General features: G+C 36.8%; 4 protein-coding genes and 4 non-coding genes across 10 annotated transcripts; 2 read left to right on the top strand and 6 right to left on the bottom strand.

The window, feature by feature from the left end:
- Positions 1–4040: 4040 nt before the first annotated feature.
- Positions 4041–6422, bottom strand: pdi-2 (Protein disulfide-isomerase 2). Its single transcript, NM_076377.6, has 4 exons — positions 6249–6422; positions 5696–6079; positions 4624–5430; positions 4041–4573 (listed from the first exon to the last, which is right to left on the bottom strand). Exons 1-4 carry the CDS (start codon positions 6336–6338, stop codon positions 4373–4375), a joined length of 1482 nt encoding a protein of 493 aa, NP_508778.1. The 5' UTR covers positions 6339–6422; the 3' UTR covers positions 4041–4372.
- C07A12.19 lies at positions 6405–6531 on the bottom strand. Its single transcript, NR_102181.1, has one exon. It is a non-coding gene; the product is annotated as an Unclassified non-coding RNA C07A12.19 (non-coding RNA).
- A 2994-nt stretch (positions 6532–9525) lies between these two features.
- Positions 9526–12830, top strand: tmyb-1 (TOM1-like protein 2). 2 transcript variants are annotated; one of them, NM_076376.8, is made up of 8 exons: positions 9528–9658; positions 10553–10640; positions 10690–11056; positions 11124–11225; positions 11892–12150; positions 12199–12354; positions 12399–12575; positions 12644–12830. In NM_076376.8, the coding sequence occupies exons 1-8, from the start codon at positions 9529–9531 to the stop codon at positions 12676–12678; spliced, it is 1314 nt and encodes a 437-aa protein (NP_508777.1). In that variant the 5' UTR covers position 9528; the 3' UTR covers positions 12679–12830. The 2 variants fall into 2 exon arrangements, with proteins under 2 accessions (NP_508776.1, NP_508777.1); NM_076375.6 differs by lacking the exon at positions 11124–11225 and having other exon boundaries at positions 9526–9658; positions 12644–12829.
- Positions 12831–13687: 857 nt separating this feature from the next.
- spr-3 (Suppressor of presenilin protein 3) lies at positions 13688–16484 on the bottom strand. 2 transcript variants are annotated; one of them, NM_001373281.4, is made up of 5 exons: positions 16419–16484; positions 15743–16365; positions 15348–15636; positions 14493–15288; positions 13688–14416 (listed from the first exon to the last, which is right to left on the bottom strand). In NM_001373281.4, exons 1-5 carry the CDS (start codon positions 16467–16469, stop codon positions 14124–14126), a joined length of 2052 nt encoding a protein of 683 aa, NP_001359833.1. In that variant the 5' UTR covers positions 16470–16484; the 3' UTR covers positions 13688–14123. The 2 variants fall into 2 exon arrangements, with proteins under 2 accessions (NP_001359833.1, NP_001024367.1); NM_001029196.6 differs by having other exon boundaries at positions 15743–16368; positions 16419–16478.
- A 3147-nt stretch (positions 16485–19631) lies between these two features.
- Positions 19632–22068, bottom strand: rhi-1 (putative rho GDP-dissociation inhibitor). Its single transcript, NM_076373.9, has 3 exons — positions 21966–22068; positions 20101–20354; positions 19632–20049 (listed from the first exon to the last, which is right to left on the bottom strand). Exons 1-3 carry the CDS (start codon positions 22059–22061, stop codon positions 19824–19826), a joined length of 576 nt encoding a protein of 191 aa, NP_508774.1. The 5' UTR covers positions 22062–22068; the 3' UTR covers positions 19632–19823.
- A 928-nt stretch (positions 22069–22996) lies between these two features.
- On the bottom strand, positions 22997–23054 carry F46H6.12. Its single transcript, NR_102180.1, has one exon. It is a non-coding gene; the product is annotated as an Unclassified non-coding RNA F46H6.12 (non-coding RNA).
- A 473-nt stretch (positions 23055–23527) lies between these two features.
- F46H6.9 lies at positions 23528–23582 on the bottom strand. The gene has a single exon (NR_070895.1). It is a non-coding gene; the product is annotated as an Unclassified non-coding RNA F46H6.9 (non-coding RNA).
- Positions 23528–23582, top strand: F46H6.7. Its single transcript, NR_070896.1, has one exon. It is a non-coding gene; the product is annotated as an Unclassified non-coding RNA F46H6.7 (non-coding RNA).
- Positions 23583–25515: the final 1933 nt, after the last annotated feature.

Here is a 25515-nt window from a genome sequence, read left to right as displayed (position 1 = left end):
GCATACGTTGAAATCGGTTGAACATCTGATAATATGAGAAGGCAAGGCTTATACACTGTGTTAATTCTTAATTCAATACAACTTGATTGAATTCATACTGCAAGAAATGTAGACGCAAGTGCTGGTTGAGAAAAAAATTACACAACATTTTAAAAGACTTGAACTTGAATTTCAAACTTTTTCATTTTTAATTTCACATTGAAACACTCTTGAGAAAATAAGAATGAATTCGAAAATCGTCTTGGAAAATTTTAAAAACTGCAATGAAATGGAAGAAATTGAATACAATTGACGTCATATCCTTGCCAGTTTACACACGCGTGAAATTTAAGAGACTGCCCAGTTTTGCAAAAAAACAACCTAGACATAGTTCTTCGAAACATTATATTGCAAAAAAAACGCTTAAAACTGCAGCATGACAGAAAAAGAGATGATTTTTGGTGACTGAGTAGAGTTAGCGGGAGAATCCAGGTGTTACTTTGGTTCGCGGAATTTCAATATTAAGTTTAATCGTCAATGCTGAAAATATTTTTAAACTATTTATTCAAGATTCAGTTACCAAGTATCACAGTAAAACGTAAAAATTTTTTTTGACAGTCTCACAGCCGTCAAAAACAGTTTTTACTTATTGTAATTTTTAAGGGTACCCAAAAAAATTTTCTACAGTTTCAATATAATAATTACGCTGTAATTGTTTGTATTTGAACATTATTAGGGTTCAAAGCTGCTCGAAATTTTTGAAGCTGTCTTTTTTTTTAGCAATATATCAAAACTTTGACTGAAAATGTGTTTAAACACATTTTTAATTATAAAGTGTTCTATTCCGTAATTCTGCTTTTTGAGTCATTCAAACTAAATCTCCGCTGACGATACTTTCAATGATCATTGAAACAGAATTAAAAATGTTTCAATGCCCACATTGTGAACGAAAAAAGTTAGTACAACAAGTCGAACCGATTTTTGATAAGATTCGGGTTCAATTTGTGAGTTGTTAATACAGACAATTTGCAAACGAGGCTGAAATGGTTTATACTTAATGATAGATAAATTTTCAAAAAGCAGGAAACTTGATAGGAATCATATTATAGTTTATGCTCACTGATAAAAAGAAACGATTTCCAAAATTTCGTTGAAAAAGTGATCTTGGGCCATGCGTGCAAAAATGCCTCGTGCGTTATTTATCAAAGATCCGTGTAAAATGGCAACGAAACACTATAGGGCAAATCAAGACCACGCGGTTTTTAGTACATTTTCAGTTGAATTCAGTAGGTGCTGCAAGTTTTGCAGACTTGTGTGGGAACTTTTTGGTGGGAGACACAAGTAAAAGAGAAATCAACAGTCATGATGAGAAAGAGAGTTGCAATAATCTCATCTACATGGCGATTATCTTAACAAATCAAGGACGCTCGCTAGATTTCCGTGTGATACCAAAATTGAAAAAAAAAGACGGCGAATGTTGACATTCTTCCTGTTGCAAAGAGACCTCTGGTCACGCTTACAAACAAGAGAATCACGTGGAGGTTGCATTAGTTTGACATCAAATGGCGCAAAGAATTACAATTGATAAGAGTTCTTTGGATACAAATAGAACGATATCGATGATCAGTTTCCAGGGGGCAAATTAACAGATCGTGTTAACAGTCAATTTTTTATTTCCAATTTGAAACAAACATTTTTACAGAGTTATTTTTTATTCAGTTCCAAACGACATATAAGTAATTTCTTAATTTTCAAAAAAAGAAATACTAGACGTTTTTAATTTCAATGAAAACACACAAAAGTAATGTTTTTTTAAAGTTTTTTGCTTCTTAAAAACAAGATTTTTTGTTTCAAAATTTGAAGTTTTTTTTAATCGTCTGGAACTCCCACAAAACTTTATAGCATGGATGTTTTTTTTGTTTCCCTTACTGTTTAACTTATGGTAATAATTTTATAAATTATTTTTAGATAATTTTTTCCAAATATTGAGAAATTTTTCGATATTCATAAAATTCTCAACACTTTTTGTGGATTGAAAACAAAACAGTTAATTTTAATCTCGAATTTATTTTTTAAAAAAACCAAATGAACACATTTTTTCTGACGTCTGATAAATTCTTTCAAGAATTTTTTGAATTGGGCAATCTAGTATTCTAGCACTTAAGAAAAAGAAGAACTTATTTAAAACAGAAATTTACAACCTGAAATTCACAAAACATAATATCTTTTGAATAAAAACAAACGAAAAACTCAATAAGCATTTTTTTGCCAAAAAATCATAATATACACAAGGAAGTGATATTTTGTCATTTCTGGAGACATTTGAAATGTTTTTTGTTTGCTTGTTTGTTTGAAAATAATTATGAATGTTTTTGAAAACAAATCATGTAAAATATGTTCACATGTAGTTATGTACGGAAAATAAGAATCTGGAAGCAAATACTGAAGAGGTTCGCAAAAAGTGCAAGCTTCTCACGTCGGATTCACAGAAAAGTGGACCGACAATGCAACAAAAACGCAGCAACCCATTGACAATTCCTTCCATAGAAACATGCTACGCTCGAGACAAAACCGGAAACGTGGTGCATTTTGAACACTGCATTCTTGCTTTTTGAAAGAATTTTTCAGTTTTTGGTCCTTCTTTCTAACTATTATCGTCAGCTGAAGACCGAAACACAATGAAACAAAATTAAATTTCTGAAAGATGAAACGTGTTTTGAATGAAAACTGTGAAATGTGAAGAGCACACATCTTATGAATTCTTAATATTTTACACATTTATTTTTTATTGTGCAGAGTTAATTGCGTTCAAAAATATTTTCAAATACACATATTCAAATATGTAGAACATTGTCAACTTTGAATTTAAAATGTGTAGGTTTGGCTGAATTGATATTATTCTTTTGTAAAATTTTGATTGTTGTTAATAAATTTGGATGTTTGTTCGAATATTCTTTTTTTTTAATGTTTTGGAAGTCTATTTTAATTTAAAATTCAAAGTGCGTGTACGTGTACTTTACATTAAAATCCAGAATTGCTAGCATATTGTTGGGTATCAACGTGTATTGACCCACGACGTGGCTAAGAAGATCGTACAACGTGAACTCTATGAACTAACTTAATCATTCCTTAGTTTAGTAATGTAATAAACTACTCGTCTTCTCCTTCTCGTCTTGCCTTCGAATACATAACACATATAAAGCTACCAGCTTTTTAACCGAACACCAATGTTTTAAAATATTCACAATATTAGAAAAAACTTTGGTGATTTATATTTTTAAGTTAAAGTCACATACAAAGAATATTTTAAACACTGCTCAATCGGATTCGATCTACAAAACTACACATTTTGGAATGGTGATCATAATTTCAAAATCTTAAATGGGTGGAAAAATTAATAACATACTCATTGCAGTTAGAAAATGGTTTTTCTATTAGAAAATTTTTAAAAAAATTTAAAAGTTTCCTTTACATACTTCTCTCACTCTAAACCAAAATACAAAGTTTTCACTTTCAAAAACAAGAAAAATTTTCAGAAGTATGTACATGAAAATGATCTCCAGTTATTTTTACTTGTGTTTATGTTCATCAATTCAGATTAGTGGGTAAATGAGTATTGAGTAATTTATAATTGAGTAATTTAGTAATTTATTGAGTAATTAGAGTGATTTATAATGTCAGCTAAAAATACCAATCAATACCGTGATTCTGCTAACTAATTGGCACAATAAAGCATATTTACCGACGGAGATGCGGGAGCTATGCTCGAAATTCTACTTCTTAGAACAATCGCATAAGTTGAGAACATTTTCGAAATCGCTAAAAACAGTTCATCTGTTTAACACAAGCAATTGCAAAATGGTAAGTTTAAACCTAGAAGTATTAAATTACTTTCTTCACTACTCTTTTAGGTAGTAGGTACCATGAACATGCTGAAGCCATAAATGAGTTTATTTTATGCTGACGAGATTTTGGGTCCTGTGCTTTCAAGCAGAATCACACACATAGCCGACTGATGATTCTATTAACTAATTGTGAGTAGCCCAATGATTCAAAGTATGTAAATTTTTTGGTAAAAATTTATTAGATGACCCAGTATGTTTTGACACGAATGCAATGAGAGAAGTGACTTGCATTGCTTACACAACACAAGGGGAAATACAAAAAAGCAAGAGATAGCAAAATAAGTAGCACAGGGCAGAATACCATCTTAACTGACAACATCGTAAACAAAACCGATAATCGCCTTATTAGTAAAGATGAGATGATATGCTGCCAAGAGCCGTTTTGAGAAAGGGGGAAAGAGAAGTAAAAATGAATAAGTTAACGATGTTTGACATTTAACAACAGGTCCATGGAACCCCGATGCGTTGAACTGTATTGGAATGTGGATTTAGAGCTCGGTGTGTCCCTCCTCATCAGCCTCCTCCTCGGCCTTCTCCTCCTCGGAAGCTCCAGCTCCCTCCTTTCCGTTGGTCTCGAGGAACTTTGTGAATCCTTCAATGGTACGGTCTCCGGTGTAGTCGACGACCTTGTTGGATCCAGCTGGGAAGAACTTGATGGTTGGGAAAGATTGGATCTTGACATCCTCGACCTGAAAATTTATAAATTAAAATCAAGAACCTTTTTTTTTGAATTTTTTACCTCGTTGAGGGTTGAGTCCATCTTGGCGATGACAATGCTCTCGTCGTCAGCGAACTTCTCTCCGAGCTTGTCCCAGGTTGGGGCGAGTTGCTTGCAGTGTCCGCACCATGGGGCGTAGAACTCAACAAGAACGTTCTTGGTGTTGTCACGGGCGACTTGCTCGAAGTTCTTTCCGACAAGGATCTTGACTGGGTTCTTGTCCCAATCCTCTGGGATATCTTCGGACATAAGGTGTGGCTTGACGGATCCATCAAGGTAGTTTTGGGTGAACTTGGAGATGTTCTCGGTGGTGATCTCTTCGAAGTCTGGCTTGAACTTGGTCATGTCTTCTTCGAGGGAGATGAGGCGGATGGCTGGGAGCTCGTCCTTCTTGAGTCCGAAGAATTCCATGATTCTGGCGTTCTCCTCAACGTCGGTGTTGATGTAGACGAAGAGAACCTTTCCCTTGAATTGCTTGGCGGCGTTCTTGAACTCTTGCTCGAGCTTGGCGAATTCAGAGGATTCCTTGGAGACGAAGAGAAGGTTGTGCGACTTGATCTCTCCTCCGAAGATGACTGAGGCAGTCTCTTGGGTGAACTCGGAGACGAGGGCGAGGCGGTTGGCTTGGATCCAGGTCTTGAGTCCGTCTTGGGTGAGCTTCTCGTCGAAAGCGACACGTCCATCATCGAACTTCTTGAAGAGAACGATTCCCTCTCCCTTGAGCTCAATCTCGGACTTTACAGCGTCTTCGGTGGAGATTCCGAATGGAACATCATCGATTCCGGCGGCAACCTCGAGGAAGGTCTTGGCATCATCGGAGGTGGTGTCCTGTAAATTGAAATTATAGTAAAAGTGTATCTTCAACTCGTGACCGATTACAGAGTTTCATTGTTCACTTGCAAACATGGAAATAATCCCTCATATCTACTAGTTCACGTCAGCATAGACAGTATTTCCATGTCGCACCCTCCTCACCGTTCACACTCTCTCACTGGACTACGTCTTCGCACATTATGAAAACGAGGTCACTACGGCCCAGCGCGGAGGATTGTACAAAATCGGTCAAGGGCGGTATAACATCTTCCATACTTACCTTGAAGTATCCAATGACAACAACATCGGCAGACTCTTGAAGCTCCTTAACGGCATCGGCGTCAGCGAGTGGCTTGGCGACTGGTCCGGTCTTCTTCTTCAACCAGGCGATGATCGAGTCGTGGTCGCGTCCTCCGTTGTACTCTTGTGGCTTTCCGTTGCGGAAAAGCTTGAGAGTTGGGTATCCGCGGACTTCGAACTTGGAGGAGACCTCTCCGTGGACGGTGGCATCGAGCTTTCCGAGCTTGATGTCGGATCCTTCTTCCTTGAGTTGAGTGGCGGCCTTTGCGTATTCTGGGGCGAGGGATTTGCAGTGTCCGCACCATGGGGCATAGAACTCGACGAGGATGAATTCGTTTCCGTTGATCACTTCATCGAAGTTGTCCTAAAAATAAAGAAAATTATTGATTTATTCTTTAATCTTGTTCCATTTTTTTGTTTATTTCAATTTTTCTGCAGAATGAGAAAATTTCAAAATTTTTCGGGAAATTTTGATGCAATTTGTTTAATGTGTCATTCACTTTTCTTTAAGTTTAAGTTAATCAAAGACATACCTTGGTAAGAACGATGACATTCTCTTCTTCTTCAATGACGGCGGCCGAAGCGCCCAAGACAAGGAAAAACAGACCGACGAGCCGGAACATCACGATGAATAGCGAATGGATCGAGAGTGTCCTCTTCTGCAGACGATGGGGTGTCCACGCTTACTTAGTCGTGGAACGCGTCGATTGGCCCGCCCCTACCCCGCCTCCCGGCACCCCATTGGCCGTGCAGTTTGGGAAGAGCGGGCAAGGACGCGTCGCACACAGCGGAAACTCACGTAGCCCCTCGCCGTTGAGGAGAAAAGGGGGGGGGGGTCTCACATCTTGAGAGAGAAAAAAGGAAGGACACTGGGTCACCTACAGAGAGAATAATGCATTGGACATAAATGAAAGTTAGTTAGAGTATTGGGTCAGACAAATTTAGGCAAGAAGGCGGATTGCGATGGATGGAACTGCGCGGAAGACTGAGAGGAAATGAGGGAAATTATGTCGATGAGAAGGAGCGCGGAAACACCGGCAGTGTAAATAATGCAGCCGAGCACAAAAAGGAATTGGCACGCCAGCTTTGATATTATATGTTTCCTTTCATTCACTCAACCGACTGGGTAGATGAGAAAAGCTTTTGATTGGCACTGTCTGCGTTATTTTATAGACATTTTCCAATATTTCCATCATGAAATTGCAATTGCAACATTTTAAATATGTAAATTCATTTGTTTTTTTTCAAAGTAGTTTAAAAAGAACAAAGAACATAGTTTATTCTTTGATGTCTGTGCTCTCAAATCTCTCTCCATACTTGTGCTCACTTTGTTTGTGATGCCAACATTTTGTGTGCGAAAATGGGAAATCATCTATGAGAATCGTTTTTGTTTCGTAGTAGCTGGTAAACATCAGAAATTCTGCAGCTTAAGGTTAAGGTTGACTTTGGAACTTTGGAAAAAATTTCGGAAAAACTGCTTAGTTGCTCTTGAATGTTTTGTTTTTTTATTTAGTACTTTTGACATTCTCCTTTTTAGGCGAAAAAAAAGGATTCGTAAATTGACAACATTTTTTTTCAAATATTAACGAGGACTTTTTTATTCAATTATATCTAAATTTCCATGTGGATTCGAAAGTTATTAACGTTCAAAACTGAGCCTGCAAACATAGATTTAGCTGTAAAGCTTAGTTCATATAATAAACTTACGTATTCAGACATAATTTCAGAGAAAGGTTTGTAAGCTGTTTTTAGGCTTTGCCTATGGTTTACAGGCTTTCAGGCTCAGTGTTCATGATCAAATTTAGGTTTAGGTTTACCTTTCAAATTTGGACTTCTGCACGAGGCGTATAGGCTTAGTTGAACAGATTTTATTCTAAATTTGCATGAATAAATTTTGAGTTCACGTGGCAATGTGAAAATAATAATTTTCAAAAATGTAGTATAAATATTTAAACACAAAAACAATAGCCCACGTTAAAATTTTACAAAATGAGTAAGCAAAAAGTGTTGTCACGAAAAACAGAATTTTTGAATTTCAAGAAAATTTGCAAACTCTTTTTCAATATGAAAAAAAATATATAGTGTCTTATGTTTTGTACTTTTTTTCTTCAGTTTCATTTGAGTCTATTAAAAGACAGATACAACTTCCATTCTTCATTCTACGAATGGCCTCAGTCCGAGTGGTTCTCGTTCTCATAACCTATCCAGTTTGTCTCTATCACTGCGTCTCTCGCAACCACGCACTCTTTTCACGTCTCGCCTTCGTTTCCAACTGAACGAGACACGTCTCCTGCACATCTACTGCTCATTGAATTGGCGTTGTCACCGTCTATGATTCTCATCAATACCCTTTGTGTGTGTTTTTCTGTTTCTGTCCATCATACCTCATCTCTGTATAGCCCAAATAATAGAGGTCAACTGATACGTTTCGCCAAAAAGTCAAGCACCGTGTCAAGGCCGCTCGATAGCCTTCTTCCCGTAATTTCTCTCCTACTCCCCCCATATATCTCCCGTTTGATCGGTAGGATCGACCTACGCAATGTTATCTTATCTACCAGTGTGAACAAGACCGTTAGCAAAATTGCGGTCTTTTTTGGTGGTTTTCTGGAAGAATTGCCCCAAACTGAAGAGAAAAATCCATAGTGTTTTGCAGGTTATTTGATTGTTAAGTAGAGAGGGGAAAAAGATAAGCACAAACAAGTCTCGCAACGTACATATCAACCAATTCCCATACTGTTGTGTTTACTAACTTACTAGTATTGATTTGTGGGTCAGGTGGAGTTTTTTTGAAATTTCGAAATACCTAGACAAAGTTGAAGACAATGTCTGAAAAACCGAGAAGGTAATTTTAATTCATTTTCTGCTCGTGTTTGTGCAATAACATGTGACTTTTACACCTAAAATAGCACGAGTGATTTCAGATTTGTGACAAAATATATATAAAATTGCGAAATCGTCTTACTAATCACAATAACATACGGTTTTCCGTCACTTGGAAATTTTTGACAATTTCTCAGCCAATTTTCGGCGTCCCGCAACTTTTAAACCACTTTTTAGCAATTCTAGTTTCTAAAATTTCCTAGACATGCAAATACGGCAAAGTTATGCTAATGACGTACTTTTTTTTGATAAACTGACTGAATTGATAACTAATTATCACATTTGAAAGTTGTTATTTACTTCAAACATTTGCTAGAAAAAATCGATACATTTTTTCGAAAGTGAACAACAAAACATGCATGCTCTCCATCCCTTCTCCCCCTCCTCGTCTCATTTAATTTTGTGTTGTGCCCCAGCATCAGAAATGAGCTTCGAAATAGCGTGGTTTTTTCATCCATTGCGCTTCCAGTCCAAATTTCAACAATGGTAATGCATACATTCGTCATTTTCCAGGGCTCCCGATGAAAATGTTTGTTGTTGTCGTCGGCGTTCTTGGCACCCATAGTGTCCACTAGAAAACAAAGTGAGCAACGAGAGCCCACGTCTCTTGCTTACTAGTACTAGCTCGCGCACATGCCCATCGATTTTTGCTAACTGGGTGTCACATTTGAACATTGTTTTAGATGAATTCGAAATTAAGGCGGCTTATATACATTTTTTCAAAACCTTGAATACGTTTCAAGCAGATCCATCATACATCTTACATTTTGCTTGATTAACAACTATCCTAAAAAAACCTGTTCGAATTTTCATCTCTGACACTTTTAACAATCATAAATTACCTTCCCATTCATCAATTGTCATATCAACCTTCACATTTAACATATTTACAGTTCTGTATTCCATGATCCCTAATCTTGATTTTATTTCAGAATGAGCAACGTTAGTGAGCAAGTTTCGAAGGCTGCGGAAAGCGCACGCGAGACTGTTGCCAAAGTTGGAGAATCTGTGTCCGATTTCTTCCAGGGAAACCCATTCGCAACTCCAGTTGGAAGAAAAATCGGTGAGCTGTTATGGATTGCATCTACTAAAACGAATGATTAAAATTTGGATTTGAATAAGTTTTCTGATAAATCCTAGCTTTCTCTGATCTCTTCAGTATTCCAAAATCCGTAGTCTTGATTATGTTTATTTTTATATCAAACTAACAAATCTGTAAATTTTGGAACTTTCAACTAGGATAGAGATCGTGGCGAGACCCAAAACTCACTTTTTTGCGACGGTTTTTAGTTCTAATTTTGTTTAAAATATACATTGTAGAGGTACACGCATGGAGCATACAACAGTGTTTTAGATTATTTATAAAGTTGTGCAAACTCAGTTTAGACCACTTTTTGGCTCAAAAATTTTTGAAAGGTTTCACTATGATATTTGTTAATTTTGTAATGATTTCCCCCTTGGCCGTACTTCACATTAATCAAGATGTCAAATGTTGCCACATTTGTTTACATATAATCAAAATTTTCATATGATGAAAAAGTTCTTCTCAAGAATAGTTTCCTAATTATTTGTTCTTTGTAAATTACAAACGGGCCAGTTTTACCGCTGCAATTATGCGTTATTTGTTAGAGGCAAATTTTCGTTGAAAACGGAGGAATCCGGATTATTACGGATATTGTAGAAGTGGGCTTGCGAAATTACACGTTGCCTAGAGTGACCAGCAGCACCATCAGTGGGCCTCCAGTTCTCTTCTCATCTCTCATCTCGAACCGGTTTCCGTTGAGGTGGGGTGTCTTCGGGAAAGACTGCGCACTACTCGATAGTGACACGTCGACTTGTGAGAAAAAGGAACTGAAAACATTGAAAAGAAGGAAGTAGGCGAAAGTGAAAGATTGCGGAGGGACGCATTGTTGCACGTAGATTAGAAGAAATCATACAACATTTTCGTTAATTCCAGAATTGGCCACCGATGCTAACCTACTGGCCACCGAGAATTGGGGACTTAACATGGAAATCTGCGATTTCATTAATGGAACCGAGGATGGGTAAATATCAAGAAAAAAAAAACTATAAATACTAATCTGTAATTTTCAGACCACGTGATGCTGTCCGAGCCCTGAAGAAGCGTCTTCACAACGCCATGTCCAAAAACAACGCAGTTGTCATGTACACCTTGACGGTTCTGGAAACCGCAGTCAAGAACTGCAACCATCATTTCCACGTTCTAGTCTGCAACAAGGACTTTGTTCAGGACCTTATCAAGCTCATCGGCCCAAAATTCGACGCACCTCAAATAATCCAAGAACGAGTTCTGAGCTTGATTCAAGCATGGGCTGATGCTTTCCGTGGGGATCCTACACTTGCCGGAGTTGTACAATCATACGATGACTTGAAGAGTAAGGGAGTCGAATTCCCGGCGGCTGATCTTGATACTCTGGCTCCAATTAAAACCCCAAAACGAGTGAGTATTTTGTATACTTGTGAAGATCATTGTTGTGAAGCGCATACATATAGTGTTGTGAATTCAGACAGTATTTAATCAACCTCCACCGGCAACCCTAGATGATCAACAACAACAAAATCAGCAACAGCAACAACAACCACAGCAAGGCCAACAAAACCCCCAATCGGTAGATATTGTTTTGTGATTTCAAGCTTTATTATTATTATTCAAAGTTGTGAAAGCGTCAGCGTCACTAGTCAATAACAAATATGAATAGAGTTTTGTATAGGAGGGCTAACGAAAAGCGTTTATGTCAATGTATAGACATAAGATGTGCTTAAATGAGCTTATTTCGTTATGAGATTTTTAAAAAATGTTTCACAAATTATTTATGATTGTTCAAAATTTTCAAAAAAAAAACGCTACTTCTAGCTAAAATATCCATTTTTGGCCTGTTTTTTTTATACATCAGCAGGTGTATCATAGCATTTTTCAAGCAATCTTGTTGTAATATTTAGTGGGTTTATCTTACGTTGGTTCGTCGATTAAAATACATCCAAAGTCATATCTAACCAAAAATTGCCTTATCGGCTTTAAAAGTACCTTAGTCAACGGAATGTTCAAAAATTACTACCAAAAATTCGATAAGGGATGATAATTCAACAAAAATTGTTTTCCAGCTGCTGCGGTACGGAAAAGTAATCAAAATTGGAGTTTTAGCTAGACTTAGCGTTTTTTTTTTGTTGAAAATTTTGAACCGTCATGAAACATTTCTGAAAAATTTTGAAAAGTTTCATTACAAAGTTTGTTTGTTTTTTTATTCAAAAAACACGTAACAATTACTACATTTTAGACATACGACGTTCTCACCATCCGCGAGCAGGGACAAGAGCCAATCTCCGCAACACCAGCGCAATTGACCAAATTGCGGGCAGACCTTGACGTGGTCAATCAAAACATCAAAGTGTTCCGCGAGACGCTCACCGACGTTGTGCCACGCAAGGAGACCGCCGACGAGCTGCAATTGCTATCGGACCTCAACGACACTTGCCGTCACATGCAACAACGCGTGCTGGACCTGATCCGCTACGTGAGCAATGATGAAGTTACTTGTAAGAATGGGTGTTTTTTGCGACTGAAACTAAAATCTTGTGTTTTAGATGAACTTCTTATGGTCAATGATTCATTGAACAGTGTTTTTGAAAAATATGATCGTTTTGTGTCAAACCGCGACGGGGAAAAGCAAGCCGCCGAAGCTCGTGATCTAATTGATATGGGTGACGGAAAAAGTTTGGGTGACCAATTATCAGCCCTCAGTAAGTTACGAAAAGAAAAACAAAATTGAATTATCTAATTTCAGAGGTAACTGCTGCCAGCGGAGAGCCATCAAGCAGCGCCTCAACCTCTCAGGATGCTTACAAGGCAAACGCTGAGCCACAAACCGACGTTGGACTTGCAGCCGCTGTGAGCAACAAGTTGCCAACCGAGCACGAAGCTGCTGAAATGGAGAAGTGGCTTGAGAATCAGAGTGAGAAAAGTGAGTAAACGTTGTATTTTCAACAAATTTTCTGAATTTATATGTATATGAAATTATACATTTTTCAGAAACAAAGGAGCAAGAGGAAAACGACAAATTGTAAATTGTAAATCAAAACAGCTGGCTAGCCAACTACTCAAAAGATGCTGAAAATCGTTGTGAATAATGTCAATTTCATTCCCTATCCGTACTAAAGTGTTATATTTATTCGAGATAACCATTTCTGTACCTGTGTAATAAAATGCTTCGTATCCAGAAAATTCAAACAAACTGTAAAGAATTGGAAGAAGCCAGAATTACTAGATTTTCCATAAAAGATGAAAAGTCAGAGAAAAAGCCAAATGAATTCCGAAAATCTTCGGTATAATTCAAAAACAGGAACGTCTTGGATATGCGACAGTCAAAAAGTGTCGAAAAATCTGACAGTAAGATTTCTGAATTGGAATGGCTCGACGAAATAGTTTCAGCATTTTTTGCTAATCCACATGGTTTTACTCTGAGAAACTCTCCTTATCAATATCTTACTTTGGCTTTACTCTGAACTGCTACAGCCTTGATCAACTTTTTTTTCTATTTATAGTTTTGGTAAGAGATATTCTGTTATTTTTTCCTGTTCTGATGTATTCAGACCAGTCCTAGCTACTCACATGTCAATATAGGTTCTTTTTCAACACTTTATCTATGTCTAAGTTTAGTCCGTGTTAGTCTGATCCGGCTTGTTTGAAAAATTAGTGTTAAAATCGGTGCTTCCGTTTTAAATGGTTTTCTGGCGTTTATAAAAGATTGAGTCATACGTTGCAAGTTGTAAAATGTTATTCGATTAATGTAAATATTTAATAGAAGCCAATTTCATACAGGCTTCATAATGTTTATATCTATCGCTTTTACCTTAATTGCTTCGATACTACATATAATATATCTGAAAATTTGAAAACCCATTGAATTTGCAATCCGTTAAACTGATTAACACGTATGTTCATTTCCGTATATCCAACACTCCTAAGTCCGCAATTTTGCCTTTTGTGTATCTGCAGTTGGCTGTGCAAGCATCAAAACTGACGACATTCAGTAATATATTTTTACCCAGATTCCAAAGTCTAAAACAAATTTTAAAAATTCGAAAACACATTTCATTCAAAACACAAACATAAAATGGTCAAAGAAAATAAAATGGGGGAAGAATTTCAAAAAAACCTAGTCGAGAAAGTCCGGGTGGGTTGATGTCAGGGTGGTTGTTGGACACGTGCCAAAAGTGAGGTACCAGGATGAATGAAAATTAAAAAAATGACAGAAAGCGCTGACAATATGTGATGGTATTGAAATAATATTATTTAGAAATTTACTAAACTATGAGGCAGCTATTTGAGCGGGGATGGGAAGGGAAGGGAATATTATTAGAAATTTGAAAAAAATTAAACGACAAACCTAACATTGAAAAACTTAAAAACAATTAATTGAAAAAAAAAGAAACAAAAATAAATTTAAATTTAAAATAAATTTAAACATTACCTTTAAAAAAACTTGATAAAATTTAATAAAATATAATCTTTACCAGCCACGACGTTTGCCACGCTTCGGCGCTTTTTTCTTCCGCTGCGGAGTATCAGGAGGTACCGGAATATTATCGTCCTCCGAATCCGAAGACGGAAGCCCTTCAACCAATCTCACATCGCTCAAATAGTGATCCACAAACGTGTGCTCGACCACTTGATTATGGTTGTTCGATGAATAGTTGCACTCCGGACAGGTGTGTGATCCACCGTAGAAATGCTTGTCACGGTGGAGACGGAACTGCTGCAGATCGTTGTGTTTGAATGGGCAGTCAGTGCATTCGCGAGATTCTGAAAAAGAGCCATTTGATAAAAATGTTCTAGTTTTTTTCAGAATATGTACTTCGTTGAAGACTCGTTAACTTACTCTCTACTTCCATTTCATTCAAAAAATACTCTTTCATATTGTTTTTCCCATACTGTGCCTTGGCGAGTGGATGCAAGTTCTTGTACTCAATGTTGAATTCGAAAATTGGAAGATTCGGGAAACAGTGATTCTTTTCGTATTCCCTTTTTGCCTTTTCGTACATAGCAATCGCTTCCAGTGGATGTCGTTGTTTTTGGAAATATGGCATAACTGGCTTCATGTTCAAAAAGTCTTCGTACTTTGGAACTTTCACGGATTGTTGGAATTGATCTGAAGACGTTGACTCAATCTCGTCTCCGTGAGCAGAATTATTTGATGCTAATGAGTCAGGTGATTCAGGTCGGTAAAATTTGGACGTCTTAGGAAGCTGATAAACTTTTCCAGGAGAAACTTTCACCATCTTCATACTACTAGACTGCTTAACGCTGAGCGCGATTTGAGTATCACTTTTACTGGTTTTAATGCTATTTCGCTTGTTCGGCAGGACCGTCGGATTGCTATTGTTCTTGTTGATTTGGTGCAGCGGATTGACGCTTTTGTAAGTGACAATTTCTCCGAAGTCAAATTGAGTCATCGCGACCAGCTTGGGCGCTGGGGATAATGGGTGCAAAGTTGGAGCATCGATATCGTGTTTGACAACATTGTTCTTAGAATTTTTAAGACTAAGAAATGCGTGAAGACTTCTCATATCACTGTGATTTGAACCGTTTCCTCCATCGGGTTTCTTTTTTTTGTTAGTCGGTTTATTCAAGTCGTTCTTGTTGATTCTTCGTTCATAGCGAAGCCAAGTTGCAAACTGAAATTTTTTTTTTAAATAAAATTATTTAATTTTGGTTATGATGATATATTTCTTACCTCCAAATCAATTTCCGGCATTTCCTTATGCATTTTCACATGTAGATCAATTTTCACCCGGCTCGATGAGCTGTATGAGCATGCGATACACGTCCAAGATTGTTTCGATTTTTGAATATGATGACGGAAATGTCGCCACAGTGAAGAAACATTCCACGAAACGTATGGGCAATTGCGGCACAAATAATATTGGGTGTTGTCGTGAATGAGTCTTTGACCGAAAACAGTACCACACTTCATCACAAGTTTCTTTTTGATTATCGAAGAATCGTTCAAGTTTGTTTGTGATCTGAAAGATGTGGTTAGTATTGTATATTAATTTTGAAATGAAAAAGTGACTCATGGTTTCTAACATTATTTTTTTCTATCAAAAGCTCGTTGGGCAAAAAACTCACTCAAAAGAGCTACTTGTCGAAGGATTATCACTTTCCAGCTTTGGTTGCTTCAGATGTTCATGTCCAAAATTTTCTTCCATATACCGCCATAACCGTGTTCGCTTCTCGTCCACACTTCGATTATCGTATTGTAATCTCCATTTGATCATCAGTTGCGACTCTAAACGAAATCCTCCAAGAGCTTGCATTGTTTTCCTCGAGAAGAATTTCAGGCTTTTCGGTGCTTGATACAACTTGACACGGTGTGACAAAATATGGTAGACTGCTCTAGCGTGACTGCCAAACGTGGATATACACAATGGACATTTGTAGCTGATTGGTTCAGGTTCCGAGAAAGAAGAGAGTGCCTCATACTTGACGGCATCATCGGATACATCTGCTTCTCGCTCGAGAATCGGCATTGGAGCATCTTCATCTTCATTCTTAAACATTCGAACTAGTGGGCCAGATTCCACGAGCTCAGGATGCGATTGCAACAGATGACGATCATACGCATATTTGTGCTTACACGTGTAAGCACAATGCTCACAGTCAAATGTGACTGGTGCGTGTCGTCGCAGGTGACTTGCTAATCCACATCCACGGTAGAAGCACTGTCCACAAAGATGGCATTTGTATGACCCCTGCTAAAATTAAATCATTAAGTTTTTGAAAAAAAATCTCAACGCTGTCCTACCTCTCCTTGTTCATTCTTCAACTCCTCAAGTTTGCGCTTGCGAGGTGGCATCGTCTTCTACTGAAATAATATTAACATAGGATTGATGATTTATACAAATGGCAGTTGACAAGAGAATTGACAGTGATAATGGAAGTCAAGGGAAAACGAAGCGCATGTGGGGGGGGGGGGGGGGGGGGGGAATGCGAGTACTACACTTCCAAAACTGACGGCTCCCGCGTCGTCCGCAGCCCCCGTTGACAATATGTCTGCGCTTAGAAGTAGACCGCACTCTTTTCGCATCTACAACACAGTTCTACTGGCCGCGAGGCGCGCACCCTAGCCCTACGGAGAGAGAAAAGAAGGGTGAATTAGTGAGACGAAGGATAGAGACGTAGACAGCGGAAGAGATGAGAACGGCCGGACAACAGATGTTGGCTAATGCTTTAAGATAACTGCTGGGAAACGAGAAGCGATTGTGGGTACTATTGTGATAAGAAATTACACGATGGAATTTGAAAATGGGTGATTTTAAAACCTTTTACGTTTATTATTTTCACTGTCGAGGAAGAAAAGAAAGAGAACGTTCAAATGACGACTGAAACAGGGGAAAGATGGAAAAAAATATTTACAAGTCACAATCTCATGACTCTGTTATTAGGTGAAATGTTCGTTGAAAGATAGATGGTCATTGGTTCTCAACGGAAACATAGCTTCTAGGGTTCTTTGTTTTTCCTAACCCCAAACGGCTAACTAAAAGTCTAAAAGGCTATTCCGTAAGTAAAGTCCTAAGTGTTCTAGCTAGAAGCTTAAAATATTGAGTGCCTACCAGCATGTTTCAGTGCTAAATTAACATTGATTTTTTGGGTTTCAAAATCGGAAATTGATAAAATATTCCTAACTGGTTAGTCTAGTCTAAAATAACTCGTCTTAAGATAACTTATTCTAGAGTAAGTCCAAATGTGGTAGCATTTAAAATATTCAACATGTAAAGAATTTAGCCAACAAAAATGGACCATGAAAAATTGGGTTCTCACCCTAAACTCTAAATGTATATAAAATGAGAAGACGCAGACCGCGAGACAACTAGAAAAAGGAGAATAAACAGGTGAGCGGAGGGAAGAGTTAGCAATGTCAGCCCCAACTGTTAAGGAGAGAAAACTGTGTGCTGGGTGAGGATCGGTGTGCAATGAACCACCGAGAAAAAGTAGATGGGACTGCGCTGCGTGTGTGCCGCGTTGCGTGCCGCGACGCGTACCGCATCGAAAAGGTACACTGTTATTTTCTAATGAGAGTGGAGAGCGTAGTTGTATACTGTTCAGATATTGATCGATTGAAAGTAAAAAAGAACAGTGAGGGGGAGGGGGAGGTGTATCTAGACTTAATAATTTCAGACTTTGAAAAGTCTTATTTGAGTTAAGCTAAGCTTTAATTTAGGTTAAGATGAACACAAGAGGCGTAGAAATTTGAACTTCAGTTTTCGAAAATGATTTCAAACTTGATGTTTTTTTTCAATAGAAATATCAATTTTAACCATATAATAAGAAATGTCAACAGCTGATTTTGAAGAAAAATCGAAAAACCCGTTGCTTCCTTTCTCTTTCATTTCATCTTAATTTCTTTTCAAAAGAACAACTAAACAGCTTTCATGTCTACATAAGATTAAGAAACATAAGAAATATTTATTACAATAAAATCATTTAGAACAGAAAACCTCTTCATTTTCAATGTAAGGAATAGTTTTTTAGAATGTCTGTTGACGTTAAGTCTAGTTCAGAACTCGGAATTATCGTATAAAACACAACGGACAGTCTCCACGTTTCTTGCCAAAAACATACTGTATCGTTTTCCTCCTGCACGCCAGTCTTCTTCCTTTTTGTTACCATAAACAAATGGGAAGCCTCCTGAAAAATGAATAACGTATTTCCTCTGTTAGGCTTGCATTCAAGACTAATTTTGAAATGATCCGTATGCGTGCAAGACCAATAGCGAGACTATTTACGAATGTCCCATAACTGATGAAGCAAGATTACTTGAATAACCCCATAAATGCTCACATTTGATAGCATTTTTCAGTGAATTTCATAAACCAATAAAATTTTCAACTTTGATATTAATGAATATATTTAATGATATAACATATCCAAAGGTTGTTAGAAAACTTATGGGAGATCATGTCAAAAACTTTTGGTTATAAAATAATTTGACAGCTGAAATCAGCGCACCTTGAAATATTTGAAAGAAATTTCTCAGATCGAAAGTTGAGTCAATGATTGACTTTATCGATTTGTAAAGTAAAGAAAAACTATTGTAACTTACCTTTCAAGGAATAGCAGCTGGTTAGTGGATCACATTCCAGAACCACAATGCACTCAAATGCACTCAACGCGACTAGTTGTCACAATATTCAAAAAACTAAAAAGAAGCATGAGGTGGAGCAACGAGCTCATATTATCAAATTCAAATTCCAAGTTGAGGAAATTCAAAATGGATCTTGTTGGCTCTTCTGGCCCAGCACCGATAAAATTTCCAATTTCATTAAGTATTTCCTAATGGAGCAAGAAAGCATGAATTTCTTCAGACTACACCCACACGTAGTGGTGTGATTCGATAAATTCTTTTTAATTTACGGCAGTAAGTTTTTGCAAAGATTTTTGTAATGGTGATCATCATTTAATGTCTTGAAAATCAATTTTCAAACATTTTGCACGAATTCAATTTACTAATCTTAAAGTAACTTTAAAAGTTAGAACTACATAGTAATTTTGAAAGTTAGAACTACAGAGTAATTTTAGGTAACACACGAGTACCAAAAATACTTAGGTATTCAGTAAAAAGATCTGAAAATTTGCTACAAAGTTTCTGGTAAATTTTTTTTTAAGTTTGGATTTTTGTGAGAAAAGTCTATTCAAATTTTTTTGACTTTTTATTACGAAATTAATTTATTTTAACACATTTTGGGTTTATACGTTCAAAACTTCCAAACCGTTAGTACTCTTTTAAATTTTCAAAGTTGTAACGTTTTGTAGTTCAATTCTTATTGTATCAAAATAAAATCTCTAATTCTGAAATTAATACAATGTTCCGGCCCAGCTGAAACCACGTGAATATTGCGGAACAACGTGTAAATGCGTATTAGGATCTTAAGTTTTTGGAAACGCAGCAAGTTAGTGTTTTTTGGTTAGTTTCCAACGTTTCACAAAACAGTACACTTTGTTTTAAATGATTATGAAATATCACTTTATATATCATTTCAATTTGGCGGGGAAAGGGGAGAGGCATCACACAACACAACTAGTGCATCAAAATCAATAATAACCATAAAACAAGGAAAACATTTGGGGTGGGCGGTAAATTGGAGAAAAAAGTCATTTTCATTGAGAATTTGAATATAAATATGAGGTTCAGTAAAGGCGGAAAATTATTCTACTCCTTGGTAATGTGAAGGGTCCATTGCCAGTCAAGATACACATTGTTGTCATCGTCGGTAATTTTCGAGTACACCTTGTACTTTCCACGATGCATCATTCCAGACGGAGCTTCTTCGTTTGGTGATTTGTACTCCTGAATCTCAAGTTTTGGCGCGTAGCTTCCCATCATGTACTTCTCATTCTCCACAGTGATACCGGATCGTTTCACCTTATGTTTGTAGCTGAAACAATTTATTATTTTAAGTTAAGATTAAACACACAAAAAAACTAACTGCAATCCGGACGTAATTTCGCGTTGCACATGGAAAGCAAAGCTTAACCGGTAATTGGAACCTTCTTTGATGGAAACAGACAAGTCAGAGTTGACAAGTTTTGCTGGATCCGATAAGTCAAATGATTGCGCAGTTTTACCATTAATGAGCAGCTCGACGGATCGGACAATCACGCGGAGTGGGTTCTTCTCGTCGACAATGACTGTTCCTTGGCCGAGAAGTTTGGCTTTGTACACTTTTAGAGACTCGTCCTCCTGTAAAAATTTCATACTAAAATGTGATTGTCATTGGATTTTTATAAAAGTTTATTAGGGTTAATAGAGACCAAAATTGTGGCACATTAGGAAAATTCACAAAATGCCCTTTTTCTCATTGTTATGTTGAAGTTTTTCGCTCGGAAATTTGTATAGAAATGTAACAAATAGGGGTGGCTATAGGTCGACCTAGGTCGACCTGCGACCTAGAGGGTTAGGTCGCATCGCGACCTAGGTCGCATTGCGACCTGCGACCTAGCGACCTAGGTCGCATTGCGACCTGAATTACCGACATTTTGTTCTCTTTCGGTTTTGATTCACTTGAGTTGTTAAAATCCGTATAACTCGAAAACTAAAGATTGCAGAATATGTGTATTCCACTAACATTTTCTCTATTAAGATTTTATAAGTTTATGCGTAGTTTTTTTTCAAAAGTACGGAACAAAGAATTCATTTCTACAAATAAAACCATGCATTTCAGCAAATTGTTTCAAAAAGTTCACGTTTTTGTGGTTTTTGTTGTTTCTAAAATTTCATTTTCCACTTTTCGAATTAAAAACGTAGAAAAAAGCAGAAAATCCGGCGGATGTCGGCTGTTCTAACTTTTTTCGACAAGGTGTCTTATGGATAAGAAATCGAAAACAATGTAAAATAAATGATTTGTAGCAATTTGTTAGTATAAAAAATGTCAGTACTTCAGGTCGCAAAGCGACCTAGGTCGCTAGGTCGCAGGTCGCGATGCGACCCAGGTCGCGATGCGACCCAGGTCGCTAGGTCGCAGGTCGTAAAGCGACCTAGGTCGCTAGGTCGCAGGTCGCAATGCGACCTAGGTCGCTAGGTCGCAAGTCGCAATGCGACCCAGGTCGCTAGGTCGCAGGTCGCAATGCGACCTAGGTCGCGATGCGACCTAAATGAAAACAGCGACCTAGCGACCTAGGTCGCACTCTTGCCACCCCTAGTAACGAATATATGCATTTTCCAAAAATAACTCTCCTTTGTATGAAAAGTTTTGGGAAAGTGTTCAAAAACTATCTCAAGGAGGAATATACAGATTATGAGACAGTTTTTGAGAAACTTATCAAAGCTATCGTTGTTTTTGGAAAATACACATATTTCTATATACATTCTCAAAAGAAAACTTTGACACAACAATCAGAAAGAGGTGATATTAGTGTTGTGCCGATAACATTTTAACGGCAGTTCTTTCTACTAATAACAAGTTTCAGGTAGTTTTCAACATCTTGTTAAGTTTTTCTACAAAAGTAAATTTCATTTTCAAAGAAATAAAATATTTTCTATATTTCAGCATTTACTTAAAAATATTAGATTGTCATACCAAAACGAGTTTGCCGGGGTGAATTGCCGCCCGTTGCACTACCTTTTGATTCTATTTTACAATTATCAAACCTAAAACTCGCAGAACACTGTAGCCTGAATGCAAGGATTTTGTGTTTTGAACGTAGCTTGGCTCGGCTTTCTTTGTTTCAATTAACTACTTTTTATTAATAGATCGAAGGCCAAAGCTGTCTTGTGATCAGATTCATCAATCCACATCCATTAGCAATTTCGCAAAATGTTCAATTTTTTTTGTTAAAAATAAATTTAACAAACCTTGTCAGCATTGAGAAGCTCGTCGATGCTCTTTTGTGGTGGTTGCTTGTACTGATATTCGGAGGTGTTTTCACCAGTGTTCTCGTGGTCAGACATAATTCCGCTGAAAAATGGGGGGTAAGCGCTGTCAGAAAAAAGAAGAAGGGAAAGAACCAGAATATTCGAAAACCCAAGAATCGAAGAATTGCAATTATGAACGACTTAAAGAAATGCGAATAAAAATGCGGCCAAAAATGAGTGCCTACGACAAAAACGATTCTGAGGGCAAAGACTCGAACGGTCGAAACCAAAATCTTGCGACAAAAAGAGAAAACGTCCAAAAAAAATAATGGGGCAAATGGGCAACTGGAAAAATACCGGAAAAGAAATTTCATAATCAAACCGAACAACCTCGTTCGAGACAAGAAGAATTAGACAAACACACGGAGAGGAGGGCGAAATGGTTGAACAATGTCAATTTGTTATCTATCCCACCGTCTTTTTCTACTCCTGTGTGGTTTTTCGTCTCCGCCTACTTTTTCTCTTCTTCTTCAAGACAAATTGTTGGTAAAACAGATTTGTGAAGCTTTCTTCTGATGCGATTTCTTTTTTTTTTTTTGCTGGCGTCGCCTATATCATTTGTTTCCATGTACAAGATGGAAAAATCCAATTTCTGGATATATGGGAAAAATACTAAAATGATGCTAAAATCACTAAAAAATTAAAATAAAACTATTCAAAATAATTTGGAAATTTTTTTTATTTCGAATCAAAAACCAGTGAAAACTCAGTTCTCACCAATTTTTTGAATGTCGTTTCTGATTTGAACAGTTCTATTTTTCAGAAAGTGGCAAAAACTTATGCCACTTTTTGACTGACCTTTTTGACCCTTTAAGCATATGCGTATTGTCGAAAATTGACGAAAGAAAACAAAAAAACAAGTTGCCTTAAATCAGTCATTGTAGAAACATATGACATACTGGAGGAGCCAAAAATTCAAGTGATGAGAAGTAGAACAAATGCAACGTCAAGCAAAATAGTCTTCCCTTATCAATTGATTCGTTACTCTGGGAATTTAACAAATGACTCATCATGTTGCTTGCCCAAGAACAAGAAAGGAAGTCGTGCTGCTGAGTAATCGAAAACATTAGAAATTAAACAGAATGATAAATTTCAAACTTTAAATGAACAATTGATAGATTGAAGAGCGAGTTAAAGAAATAACGCATATCATGTCAAGTATTAGGAATCTTCTCGCCCACTAAGAGAGAGAGTCACAAACAACAGACAAATAAATACAGTTCGAGTATGGGTGGATAGTGAAATGAGAGAGAAAAAAGTAGAGTGAGTGACACAAATGAAACACACTCACACTCACACACACACATAAACTTGTGTGTGTGTGTGTGTGCGTGGAAAAATGTTTGTGGAAAACCGAATCGTCGAGGGAGTGGCGCAAGGAAATCGCTGATGGTGGGCGATGATGGTGGTGGAGGAGGACGAGAAGGTAAAAATGTCAAAATCGGGCATTCTAGGGCACCGCTGTGCACTGATTGCGAGGAGCAAGTGAAGCAAAAGCAGTGCGAGAAAATACAGTTCTCGTTTGTTTAAAGTATTTGAACGCGGTTAGTTTTTGGCTGGGAAAGAGAGAGAGAGAGAGAGAAAATCAAAAAGCCTAAGAATTGGACTAATTCAAAAACGTAAAATTGGAAGTGTTGTGAATTTTAACACAGATATAGTGTGGCACAAAATAATTATATTTTCGAAAATTAAAACTTTAAAACAATTCAGTTCCACACCTAAACAAGTTATTTCCACACCTCGGAAATAAAATTGAGGTGGTTACTAATGGGAAACAAATATTTGAAGATCTCTAATGTTATTAGGAACATATATTTGCCAGTAACTTTTCAATTAAGAAAATGCAATGTTTAAGGCCACCCAACCATTGTACCACTGAAAGTCGAAAAAAGAACATTATTTTGGGGAGAGCAAAAAGTTTGTTCAACCGAGAGGAATAATTTATAATCTACAAAAAGAACCTGGAGAACTTTTGAATGCATGTAACTGCATGAAACAAATGAAACAAATAATTTCTAAACGTTTTGCAAAAAGACAACAAATGAAATTGTTTCCAAATTATTTCTGTTCTTAGGGATGGTGTGTTGACAATGGGGAAACTCTCAGGAAATGTAGGTAATAGTTCAATATTTTAACAAATATGAGAAGAAAACTGGAAGCTTCTATCAATAGTGCAAAAAAAAAACTATACAGAAAGTTTTCCAAACACGAAGAGCACAATTACAAAAAAACACAAAGTTGTACAAAATTCAAATTCAGTCTGTTCAGAAAATTTCGTCGATTATGGTGGCAAATTTTTCAATGCTGACGAATTTTGCCAATTTTGCCAAAAAATCGTTCCTGTTTCAATTAAACCTATCAAGATAAATCATTTGAGCACACAAGTTCCTGATAAAACTTATTTCTGGTGCGTCCAAAAAATCATTTCAACAATTTCAATTTTTTATGGAACAAGATCACTGCTTTGATGATCGCTCGGAAAAACTAACTAACTGAAAGCTTGGAAAATAGGCGGCTCGGGTGCACATAGTCCAAGGTGTCATATTGCACCGAGAAAATTATTCTAGAATAGAAACTGGGCAGCCAGCGCACAGAAACAATAAAAATCTGAGCAACTAAAATTTGGTTTTGGTTTTGCAATCAATTCTAAATTCAATACATTTTTAAAACCAAAGTGGAGGAAAAGTGGTGAAATTTGAGAAAAGAGAAATCGAAAGCAAAATTGGCTCGGATGAAATGAGGGCTTTTATGTGTAGTTCTCAATTGATTGGAAAAATAATTTCCAAGAACAGCCAAGATGACGGAGTACTTTTAATTTTTGTTTAATGAAAAAGAGCTTCTAAAAAACATCTGGAGTTTGACCTAAAATATTTGAAGAAAAAACGTTTGTTTAAACATTTGAAAATTGGTCGCCGGAAGCACGTACTCGCTGGTAAACATAGAATCTTAATAGTAAAACATCTACATGACATATTCGAGTAAACGTTGATAAAATTCCTGGCGCCTATTAGTTAGCATGCTATGCAAAAATAAAATATACCGTTGAAACATATTGAAAAATTTTTGGGGCTAATTTTTTATTCCGACATTGAAACAACATCCTTGGAATACCCACACACCTTCATTCCGTTTTGCTTCGGCATTTGCCAAATTTGCTGATTGTCGACAAATTTGGATCTTGCCTAAATTCTCTAGTGGCGGTACATTTTTTAACCCTCAAGTGTAGATATTGTCAAAATTTTTGAAAGTTCTTCAAAAATTTAAGCAAATGGGGTTTTTTTTCGGATTTTCGAAGAATATCTAAAAGTAAAAAAGGCTTTTTTGGATTTTTTAAAATCTTTGTGAAAAACCTGATTTTGACAGAAGAAGGGTGAAAATATGTTCAGGTTGGAAAAAAAATTTTTTTAAATTAAAATTTTTTTTTTTTTTAAATGAGCTGAACAATTTCAGGTCCACTTTTTTCTATCTTAAAGTGCTGGTATGCAGCAAA

This window comes from Caenorhabditis elegans, chromosome X, assembly GCF_000002985.6.
Source record: "Caenorhabditis elegans chromosome X".
NCBI classification, from domain to species: Eukaryota; Metazoa; Nematoda; class Chromadorea; order Rhabditida; family Rhabditidae; genus Caenorhabditis; species Caenorhabditis elegans.
Note: the sequence above shows the minus strand (reverse complement) of the source record. Positions and strands in the feature narration are given on the sequence as shown.

Bases quoted from the DNA above. Each gene is read 5' to 3' on its own strand.
- pdi-2 (NM_076377.6), bottom strand. From the start codon at position 6,338: ATGTTCCGGCTCGTCGGTCTGTTTTTCCTTGTCTTGGGCGCTTCGGCC. The intron at 6,080-6,248 runs GTATGTCTTTGA...CTTTATTTTTAG, and splicing joins ATGTCATCGTTCTTACCAAG to GACAACTTCGATGAAGTGAT. The intron at 4,574-4,623 runs GTAAAAAATTCA...ATAAATTTTCAG, and splicing joins TGGACTCAACCCTCAACGAG to GTCGAGGATGTCAAGATCCA.
- tmyb-1 (NM_076376.8), top strand. From the start codon at position 9,529: ATGAGCAACGTTAGTGAGCAAGTTTCGAAGGCTGCGGAAAGCGCACGC. The intron at 9,659-10,552 runs GTGAGCTGTTAT...CGTTAATTCCAG, and splicing joins TCCAGTTGGAAGAAAAATCG to AATTGGCCACCGATGCTAAC. The intron at 12,576-12,643 runs GTGAGTAAACGT...TACATTTTTCAG, and splicing joins TGAGAATCAGAGTGAGAAAA to AAACAAAGGAGCAAGAGGAA.
- spr-3 (NM_001029196.6), bottom strand. From the start codon at position 16,469: ATGCCACCTCGCAAGCGCAAACTTGAGGAGTTGAAGAATGAACAAGGA. The intron at 15,637-15,742 runs GTGAGTTTTTTG...CACATCTTTCAG, and splicing joins TCGACAAGTAGCTCTTTTGA to ATCACAAACAAACTTGAACG. The intron at 15,289-15,347 runs GTAAGAAATATA...AAAAAATTTCAG, and splicing joins TGCCGGAAATTGATTTGGAG to TTTGCAACTTGGCTTCGCTA.
- rhi-1 (NM_076373.9), bottom strand. From the start codon at position 22,061: ATGTCTGACCACGAGAACACTGGTGAAAACACCTCCGAATATCAGTAC. The intron at 20,355-21,965 runs GTTTGTTAAATT...AAATTTTTACAG, and splicing joins AGCTTCTCAATGCTGACAAG to GAGGACGAGTCTCTAAAAGT. The intron at 20,050-20,100 runs GTTAGTTTTTTT...AAATTGTTTCAG, and splicing joins GAAATTACGTCCGGATTGCA to CTACAAACATAAGGTGAAAC.